Source organism: Macrobrachium rosenbergii, chromosome 22, assembly GCF_040412425.1.
Source record: "Macrobrachium rosenbergii isolate ZJJX-2024 chromosome 22, ASM4041242v1, whole genome shotgun sequence".
Lineage (NCBI taxonomy): Eukaryota > Metazoa > Arthropoda > Malacostraca > Decapoda > Palaemonidae > Macrobrachium > Macrobrachium rosenbergii.
Window position 1 is genome coordinate 3,854,976 of NC_089762.1, and position 10,940 is coordinate 3,865,915.

The following is a 10,940-nucleotide window of genomic DNA, read 5'->3' on the forward strand; positions in this document are numbered from 1 at the left end:
TTTACCTGTCCGCCCTCAGGTCTTAAAAACTACCAAGGCTAGAGGCCTGCAAATTGGTATGTTGATCATACACCCTCCAATCATCAAACATACCAAATTGCAGCCCTCTAGCCTCCTCAGTAGTTTTGATTTTATTTAAGGTTAAAATTAGCCATAATCGTGCTTCTGTCAACGATATAGGACAGGCCACCACCGGGCAGTGATTAAAGATTCATGGGCAGCGGCTCATAGAGCATTATACCGACACCACCGAAAGTTAGATCTGTTTTCGGTGGTCTTGATTATACGCTGTACGGAAAACTCGACTGCGCCGAAGAAACGGCGGTCATTAACTTGGAAATCAAACATCTATATTACACGGAAAATGAGGTGAGTATAAAGCCGATATAAAGATATAAAGTGTTTAACAACTTCAGGAAAATGTTCAGTAGTTTTGCGATGGAGACGACTTTAAAGGCTTCGCGGTGGGACGTCGTGGAACCTGAACAGAACGTGGATACTGAAGCTCTGAAAAAACGAGTAGCACGAGCTAACTTTAGAGGCACAGGCTCACAGGCGAGAGCGGGTCCAGAAAAATTCCATGGAGGTGCCCCACCAATTTTCATATACATATTCTTTATTTACATATGTATATGTATATACATATAATATGTGTATATATATTTATATATATACATAATTATTTTGTCATTATTTTTCATAGGGGGGCACGTGCCCAGGTGCCCCCCCCCTGGGTAAGCTAGTGCTCACAGGAGATAGCAAAAGATATAGGATGGCCAAACGGAATTATCTTCTGACGATAATCTTATTCTTATGACCCTAATTGTGACAAAGCAATTATTATTATTATTATTATTATTATTATTATTATTATTATTATTATTATTATTATTATTATTATTCAGAAGATGAAGAACCCTATTCATATGGGACAAGCCCACCACAGGGGCCACTGACTGGAAATTCGAGCTTCCAAAGAATATGATGGTGTTCATTTGGAAGAAGTAAGAAATCACCAGTTCAAAAATTTTGTTCAGAAAGGAAGATCTCGAATACATGGCGTGAACATAAATACCTAGTTTTCCGCCCTAGCAGGGAGGTAGTTCCATCAATGCACCTCACGCGATTGCTCTGTAGGCATTACCTAAGGTTCATTGCTGTGTCCCTAAGGCCCATAGCTGCAACCCCTTTCATTCATTTTACTGCACCTCCTTTCATTTCCTCTTTCTTCCATCTTACTTTCCAGCCTCTCCTAACAATTGTTTCATAGTGCAACTGCTTTGTGGTTTTCCTCCTGTTACACCTTTCAAACCTTTCTACTCTCAATTTTCCTTTCAGAGCTGAATGACATCACAGGTCCCAGCGCTTGTCCTTGGGCCTAAATTTTATATTCCATTCCATTCCTATTTTCCCGCGAACATTTACAGGCTACAATCATGTTTTCAAGTGGTGTTTGTTTTTAGGTTCTGAATGAAGATAAATACCCAGTAATGTCAAATATTCAAAATCATTAAATACTTCGTTTCCTATATACTGAGGCGGTGGCCGGAAATAGTGACAGGAAAAAAGTCACAATTCTGGCTAGGAAAAAAGTCACAGGGGAAAAAGTCACATTAATTTATAGTGGCTGGTAATAAAGTCACAGGAAAAAAGTCACAATTTTGGCTAGGAAAAAAGTCACAGGAAAAAATCACATTGATTTATGGTGGCCGGAAATAAAGTCAGGGAAAAAAATCACAAGAAAAAAAGGCATAATTTTGGCCAGGAAAAAAGTCACAGGAAAAAAATCACATTGATTTATGGTGGCCAGAAATAAAGTCACAGGAAAAAATCGCAAGGAAAAAAAGACAATTTTGGCCAGGAAAAAAGTCACAGAAAAAAAATCACATTGATTTATGGTGCCTAGTAATAAAGTCACTGGGAAAAATTCGCAATATTTCTTGATATTTACAATCTTTTGTTCATGTTTATACGGAAGTCCCCAAAGGGCTTGTACTGAACACGCCGCAAAGGTGAATATGCAGTACATACCGGGTTAAAACCCTTGGGGGTCACTGTCTAGGAAACATTAATGTGACTTTTTTCTGTGACTTTTTGCCTTTTTTTCTGTGACTTTTTTACCTGTGACTTTTTTACCTGTGACTTTTTACCTGTGACTTTTTTCCTGTGGCTTATTCCTGTGACTTTTTTCCTGTGACTTTTTTTCTGTGACTTTTTCTGTGACTTCTTCCTGTGACTTTTTTCCAGTGACTTTTTGCTGTGACTTTTTTACCTGTGACTTTTTCCAGTGACTTTTTCCTGTGACTTTTTTCTGTGGCTTTTTTACCTGTGACTTTTTTCTGCGACTTTTTTCTGTTACTTTTTTACCTGTGGCTTATTCCTGTGACTTTTTTCCTGTGACTTTTTTTTCTGTGACTTTTTCTGTGACTTTTTTCCTGTGACTTTTTTGCTGTGACTTTTTACCTGTGACTTTTTTCCAGTGACTTTTTTACCTGTGACTTTTTTCTGCGACTTTTTTCTGTGAATTTTTTACCTGTGACTTTTTACCTGTGACTTTTTTACCTGTGCTTTTTTCCTGTGACTTTTCTGTGACTTTCCTGTGACTTTTTCATGTGACTTTTTACCTGTGACTTTTTTACCTGTGACTTTTTTATACCTGGATTCACTGAGACTTGTCAAGAAGAAGCACGGTCCAAGAATGACTAATCAATAGCGTTGCTTTTCCTGGAGTTCACTACTCAGTGATTTACCCAATTTTTTTTATCAATAATAAGAGCCCTCTCTGTCGTGCATTACGTGGCGGGGTAGGGGGGGGGTTCTTAATAACTGTATTTAGAACTGCATCATCTGCAGTTTCAAGGTCGACAGTCATATCGCTGAAAGTCTCAAAACGCTACTGATAAACATGATAGATATTATTTCTAAAAATCAAAGCAGTGCATAATCTTTTGTGATCTTATGTTCTAACTAAACTTAGGAAGAAATATGGCATGTCTTTAATTCGTCAAAATATGTAATCATTCCGACTTTATGAGTATCAAGACATAGCAGTTTTATTATTCTTTTTGTCAGTGCTTTTATTTAGCCTTAGTTCTGTCTAACGAATGGTGCATATATATATATATATATATATATATATATATATATATATATATATATATATATATATATATATATATATATATATATATATATATATATATATATATGCACCACATGCAGAACCTGGGCACTGTGACCCCAGTTTTAGCGACCATAAATCAATCAATCAGTGTTTTAACCGTTTGCAAACCACCATCACAATGCTAACTTCATTCATCCAGGATCATCCAGCATCCGAACTTCGACGCTTCGACCCTACGTCACGACATCGCTCTCATCCAACTGGCGACCGCCCTTGACCTGGATGCTGACCCGCGCCTGGCGCCCGTGTGTCTGCCCACGCCCGAGAAGCGGTATGCAGGCGCCATAGCCGTCGTCGCTGGCTGGGGGAAACTGGGCGAGGGTGAGGTTAAGGTTGAGTGGAGGAGGAGGAGGTGTACGCCTCCTGCCTCCTCCCTTCGTGAGGAGGGAGAAGTTCTTTACTGATTCTTTCTCCTGCGTGGTTTAGGTGACAGTCTGTCTCTGTCTCTCTCGCTGCAGAGATCCTCCGAGGTAGAAATCGAAGTCGGCAAAATGGGAAGAAGAATGGTTTCATATTTTTAATTTTGTAACTAGTTTTTTTTTTTGGCAACAATTGGTTTCATTTTTTTTTTAACTTTTTTTGGGAACAATTGTTTTCATATTTTTATTTTCTAAGTAGTTTTTTTGGTAAAAATTGGTTTCATCTTTTAAATTTTTTTAACTAGCTTTTGTGGCAACAATTGGTTTAATTTTTTAAAATTTTCTAACCAGTTTTTTTGTCAAGAATTGGTTTCATTTTTCAGATTTTCTAATTAGATTTTTTGGCAACAATTGGTTTCATATTTTTAATTTTCTAACTAGTTTTTTTTGGCAGCAGATCCTCCGAGGTAGAAATCGAAGTCGGCAAAATGGGAAGAGGAATGCTTTCATTTTTCGAATTTTTTTAATTAGTTTTGTTTTTGGCAACAATTGATTTAATTTTTTTAAAATTTTCTAACTAGTTTTTTTTGGAAACAATTGATTTCATTTTTTAAATTCTCTAATTAGTTTTTTTGGCAACAATTGGTTAATTTTTAAAAATTTCTAGCTACTGTTTTTTGGCAACAATTGGTTTCATATTTTTAATTTTCTAACTACTTTTTTTGGCAACAATTGGTTTCATATTTTTAATTTTCTAACTAGTTTTTTGGCAACAATTGGTTTCATTTTTTTTCTATTTTTTAACTAGTTTTTTTTGGCAACAATTGGTTTCATATTTTTAATTTTCTAACTAGTTTTTTTTTGGCAACAAGTGGTTTCATTTTTTGAATTTTTTAACTAGTTTTTTTGGGTTACAGTTGGTTTCATATTTTTAATTTTCTAACTGGTTTTTTGGCAACTAGTTGTTTTAATTTTTTAAATTTTCTAACTAGCTTTTTTGGCAACAATTGGTTTCATATTTATAATTTTCTAACTAGTTTTTTTGGCAACAATTGGTTTCATATTTTTAATTTTCTAACTAGTTTTTTTGGTAACAATTGTTTTCATTTTTTTATTTTCTAACTATTTTTTTGGCAGCAGTTGGTTTCATTTTTAAAATTTTCTAACTAGTTTTTTTTGGCAACAATTGGTTTCATATTTTCAATTTTCTAACTAGTTTTTTTGGCAACAATTGTTTTCATTTTTTTTATTTTCTAACTATTTTTTTGGCAGCAGTTGGTTTCATTTTTTAAATTTTCTAGCTAGTTTTTTTGACAACAATTTGTTTCATATTTTTAATTTTCTAACTAGTTTTTTGGGGGGGAACAATTGGTTTCAATTTTTTTATTTTTTAACTAGTTTTTTGGCAACAATTGGTTTCATACTTTCTAGTTTTCTAACTATTTTATTTTTGGCAACATCATACAAAGAAAAAAAGCTAAAAATATTTTTTTTATATAAGAAAAAATCTATATTGGTAGGCCAATTGCATCTATTGTCCCACGTATTGCATAAAACAAGAGAGAAATGAACGCTCACACAGGCAAGTAAATTGGTAAAAGGTATGATTAATATTTTCCCATTCCAGTAATAACGACGACATTCTAAATCTATTTCATTTGGAAAACTACTCCCTGTTCCCCAGTACAGAACCCACTAGCAAGAATACTTGTCATGTTTATTTTTGCTTTGAAAATAGCAAAGTCCTTTTAATACCATCTTACGAATTAAGAAAAGGATTCCTTTAACACAACTCCCCCATAAGGGGCAGTGCCGTCAGTGCACCTCGCGTGGTGCACTGGAGTCATTCCTTAAGGTTCTCTGCAGCGTCCCTTTGGCCACTAGCTGCAATCCCTTTTATTCCTTTGACTGTACCTCTGTTCATATTCTCTATCTTCCATCTTCCTTTCCACCCTCTCCTAACCATTGTTACATAGTGCAGCTGAGAGGTTTCCTCCTGTGACACCTCTCAAACCTTCTTACTGTCAATTTCCCTTTTCAGCGCTGAATGACCTCATAGGTCCTAACGTTTGGCCTTTGCCTAAATCCTGTCTTCTATTCCATGCAGGTGGAGTTCAGCCTCAGTCACTCCAGAAGGTCTCGGTTCCAGTCATGACGAACGAGGAGTGTGAGTTCCCCTACAAAGGCGCCATATTTCCAGAGTCCCTCTGCGCCGGGTACCCCGAAGGAAAGCGAGACGCCTGTCAGGTGAGGGGGTACAATGCCCATTGGTGGGTCAGGGAGGTAAATATGTCCAGAGGCCTGTGTCCAAGAAAAGTGACAGCCAGTGTGAATGCAATGCAAAGCAAAGTTAAGTAAGAGGGGGGGAAAAAGGCTGTGAATTTTATTTTATTGTTCAGTAGACATTTGTGAAGGGATGACTAACCTTTGCCACAAACACAGTTTTACATCAAACCAGTCACTCCCCAATCAACACATCCATTACACACTTCATTTCTATCATAAAAGTTTTTAATCCCTCTCAACAACTGAAGTTCTCGAACGTAAAGGTTTGAGGTCCAATGATTTTTCCTATAAATTATTCTAAGGCTGGGTATGTACCTTCTTAAGACTATAAAAATTTCTAAGATTTATTTTTTTTATTTTCAATAAGTAAGTGTGATCTCTTACTTCTTCCTAATGAACACCATAATATTCTTTGGAAGCTTGAATTTCAAGTCAGTGGCCCCTTTGGTGGGCTTGTTCCATTTTAATAGGTTTCATCTTCTGAATAATAATAATAATGATAATGATAATAATAATAATAATAATAATAATAATAATAATAATAATAATAATAATGTAATATCCACTCTCATTCATCGTTCTACTTCCCTTTGCCATTGGTATTAGGCTATTTGTGCTGCCCCCAAAAAAAAATTCAGCGGAATTTTGCACGGTCCCCTTTTCTTGGGTCTTCTGAGCACTGCGAATTTTCAAATATCCTCTACCCCCCCTACCCCAAATCCCCCCTCCCAAACCTCACCCAACCAAACTATTCCCTTCACGAAAACCTTCTTCACAGAAACGTCGAGAATTTTTCGACGACTCTGTATCATTTTCTCTTGGGATCATCGTATGCTCTGGGTTCACGCTCAGTATTTTTCTTAAAGACAGTCCAAACACACGACTCCCTACCCTAATTTCTCGTTCAAATCCTAGGAAGATAAAGGTACCGACTTGCCGGTCTCGGAAAAGGTTCCGGGGTCAGTTCTCCTACCAGGAAATGTCCTTAGTTGCAAATGATGATATTATTATATTATAAAATTCGAACAGGTCAGACTTTAAAGCGAAAGGGCGTGGAAAAAAAGGAAGGTCGTGGATATTAAACCTTTTTTGGAACGTGTGGAAGCCCTTAACGAGGAATAAAACGCTAAATCCCGAAGTTTATAAAAGACCCGTAAATCCACTTCACCACTGAAATGAGAGTACGAAAACTGAAAACATAAAATTGTGTCTGAATAATATGAGCACGCCGGCTTAACAAAAATACACATATATATATTTTCTCGTGGGATTTTAATTTAAAAACGTAACCGTTCGCCTGCAAGCGAAAAGCTTATTCTAACTGGAAAAGCTTGTTTTTGGAAGGGAATAGGTTTTTCTTGGGTTCCGTAGAGATTATGTTTATACGCACGAGAAACGATTGCTTTTGACTTATTCCAGCACGCGAGGAACATTTACTAGTTTAGTGCTTTGAGGGAAGCAATTGAGTTCAATTGATTAGTTTTTTTGTAATATCTAGTTCACGCTTTAGCAACCGCAGATCTCTCTTTTTCTCCTTATAAAATCGTTCCTTTTATATAAGGGTAAGTAGGATTATCGAGGCACAACATTTGCTTGCACACCGAGAAGCAGTTTCCCGAGACTTAACCGAGTACCGAGGCCTTTCCCTGAAAAAAGCGGGACGCCATATCTTCAAAACTAACCATAGAATTTTCTTGAAAATGATCTCATTATGTTTCCCACACCCAGATGAGTCTGCCGTCACTATTGTAACCCAACCTGACCTAACCTAACCTAGGGGCATGGCAAAAAAACCGGGGCTGGTGCAGTACTAGCATAAATCTCAGGAATTTGCCACCGGGGCAGTTGTATAGCAGGATTTTTACCTAGAAAGTAAGTTAGGTGGTCGAAAGAGTGATAGAGATTATAACAAAGAAGGAATGCAGAGGTTGCTGAAAATGTATAATGTAGACGTTGGTTTGTTGAGAATGCGTAAATGTTTTCGTGACGGGTATGAAGCTTGTTGCAGATTATGTAGAAGAGAGAGGGACTGGTTTGATCCAGAGGAGAGAATGGAGAACGATACTTTGGTGAAAAGAGTGGTGTCTGGAGAGCTGGTGAGGAAGACCTTGTGCGTATATATATATATATATATATATATATATATATATATATATATATATATATATATATATATATATATATATATATATATATACATATTTGAGATATATATATATATATATATATATATATATATATATATATATATATATATATATATATATATATATATATATATATATATATATATATATATCTCAAATATGTATATGTATGTACAATATATATATACTTGTGTATGTATATATGCTTGTGTGTGTGTGTGTGTGTAATTATGCTCTGGTTCCATGCCAGAAAGGCGTCTTTGCCATTTCCACCTGCATTTCACAGTCGAACAGAAAGGTCGAGCAATCTTTTCCTATTCTAAAGAAAAAAATATACCAAAATTCCAGCAGCCTCACAAAGGCGAGCGACTCGTCTCCGTGCCATAATTCGTCAAAGACATGACTCCCACGTATCGTTTTACAGGGCGACAGCGGAGGCCCGCTAATAACTGAAGAGGGTACCCGGATGGTCCAGATAGGCGTGGTCTCCTGGGGCACCGGGTGTGCGAGACAGGGCAGACCCGGAGTGTACACGAGAGTGTCAAGTGAGTTATCTGATAGCCTTCTGTAACCTGCAGGAAGGATGTTATGGTTAATATGTTTGCGCCTTCTGGGTGAGGAGAGTGTTTTTCAGTGGTTCAAGATTTTTTTTAATTTTTAATTTTTTAAAACCCAAGTGCCAGACGTACGGTCGTAAGGCTTAAGACCTTATTGGTCGAGATAACATGTAGGAAGGATAGTTATGGTTAATATATTGACAGCTTATAGATGATGAAAGTATTTTTCAGTGGTTCAAGATTTTTTTAAATTTTTATTTTTTTTTTAGAGAGAGAGAGAGAGAGAGAGACATAATCTTGTTACATGGTGACAGAGAAATTAGTTTAATTCCAAAGAAAGATGCGGCACTTTGAATTACATGGAAAGCTTTCAATTTTAATGTTTCGTTGCCAAAGAAATATTACTTACTATTACTTAGTCAGAGGAGAGTTTTGCTTGCAGACCAATTTACGCCAAATTTTATTTCTGAGCTGTTGTGTAGCCATCCTTGTATTTAATACTCCTCTTGCTGGCAGTATATTTATATTTATGCCGTATACATGCATGCACAAACAAACACACGTACACACACATGTATAATATACATACACACGCATATCTATAATATATGTGTGTATATTGTGTATGTGTACATATATATATGTGTGTGTATATATATATATGTATATATATAATAAATATATATATTATATATATATATATAATATACATATATATATATATATATATATATATATAAAAAAGAATATATATATATATATATATATATATATATATATATATATATATATATATATATATATATATATATATACATACATACAGACTGTACGTGTGTTAATCCACATAGCCTATATGCATAATTTCTCTCTCTCTCTCTCTCTCTCTCTCTCTCTCTCTCTCTCTCTCTCTCACGTACACACAGGTAATGCACTTACACACACCCACACATGCGCGTGGAATGCACTCACCACACACGACTGAACCCCTCTTGTAACTAAGGTGGCGATCCATTTATTTCCAGAATATTTGGACTGGATCCAGAGCGTCACGGAGAGCGAAGACACGTGTGCCTGAAACTGGAGTCCTGGATTTTAGTGACTGCAGATGCTGCATTTGAGAGCTCCTCGCTCAGCTGCAGTGGTGTGGTTTGCCTGACCTTGCCAGGGGGTGATTCAGTCACCGCAAATGAGGGGAAATTCTTCAGACCTTACGCACACACATATACATACACACACATATATATTAATATATATATATATATATATATATATATATATATATATATATATATATATATATATATATATATAATGTTTTGCTTGTACGTTTGCATAAAGAATTGGTATTCGTCATTCTCGTTACATGGCCTTCACATTGGATGATTTTAACATATCTTCAAGACAAATAGCTTCTGATGTTTATGCTTCAGGAACGAAAATATCACCAGTGTTCAGTATCTAAACTAATTTCTTGCTTGGTCGTTGGAAATAAAACTTTAATCATCCACAATTTCTTTTCTTCATCCTTCACCAGGATTAGAGTTCAAGATTCTAATTTATAATTCTCTCCGGGAATTTATGTGAAGAGTCAGTGATGAAAAATGAAATCATGGTGTGTTGAAGACAGCAGACATTTTCTGCCGTATTCCAAGGCCTTCACGATTGATTTTTCCACGTTAGACTTCGCCACATGAACTGTCCGCGTAGAGGGATAGCGCCATCAGTGTACCTCATGGGGTGCACTGTAGGCAGAACTAAAGGTTCTTTGCAGCGTCCCTTCGGCCCCTGGCTGCAACCTCTTTCATTCCTCCGTTCATATTATCTTTCTTTCATCTAGCTATCCACCCTCTCCAAACAATTATTTCATAGTGCAACAGCCAGGTTTTCCTCCGGTTATACCTTTCAAACCCACTTACTGTCAATTTCCTTTCCAGCGCTGAATGGCCTCATAGGTCCTAGTGCTTGGCTTTTGGCCTAAACTCTATATTCCACTCCATTCCATTCTATATTTCATTCAACATGAACTGGCATTGAGATCGGTCTAAGGTTGTTGCAGCGCCGTGTTTCTTAATCATGTCTTACTGCCATTGACATCGGCCTATGGTTGTTGCAGCGCCGTGTTTCGCAATCATCAATCTTACTGCCGTTGATATCGGTCTAAGGTTGTTACAGCGCCGTGTTTCTTAATCATCAGTCTTACTGCCGTTGATATCGGTCTAAGGTAGTTGCAGCGCCGTGTTTTTTAATCATCAGTCTCATCAAGTGACAAGTCCCTTGCTTTCTAACTGTTACTAAGGAGAACTCTCGTGGGCTATCGCTAATTAAGACCTACTCATCAAGCTTAAGTTAGCAATTTGGGTGTGCACGGTACCTGCGGAAGTTTGTCGTTACGTGTGGAAGGAAG

General features: G+C 36.6%; 1 protein-coding gene across 1 annotated transcript in view; it reads left to right on the forward strand.

The window, feature by feature from the left end:
* The window catches only part of LOC136850343 (transmembrane protease serine 9-like), a 31,829-nt gene extending 21,783 nt beyond the window's left edge, over positions 1 to 10,046 (forward strand). Inside the window, exons 15-18 of the mRNA XM_067123966.1 lie at positions 3,324 to 3,505; positions 5,651 to 5,790; positions 8,401 to 8,521; positions 9,559 to 10,046. Coding sequence (XP_066980067.1) covers positions 3,324 to 3,505; positions 5,651 to 5,790; positions 8,401 to 8,521; positions 9,559 to 9,611 — 496 coding nt within the window. The 3' untranslated portion in view covers positions 9,612 to 10,046. The remainder of the gene's footprint in view (positions 1 to 3,323; positions 3,506 to 5,650; positions 5,791 to 8,400; positions 8,522 to 9,558) is intronic.
* Positions 10,047 to 10,940: the final 894 nt, after the last annotated feature.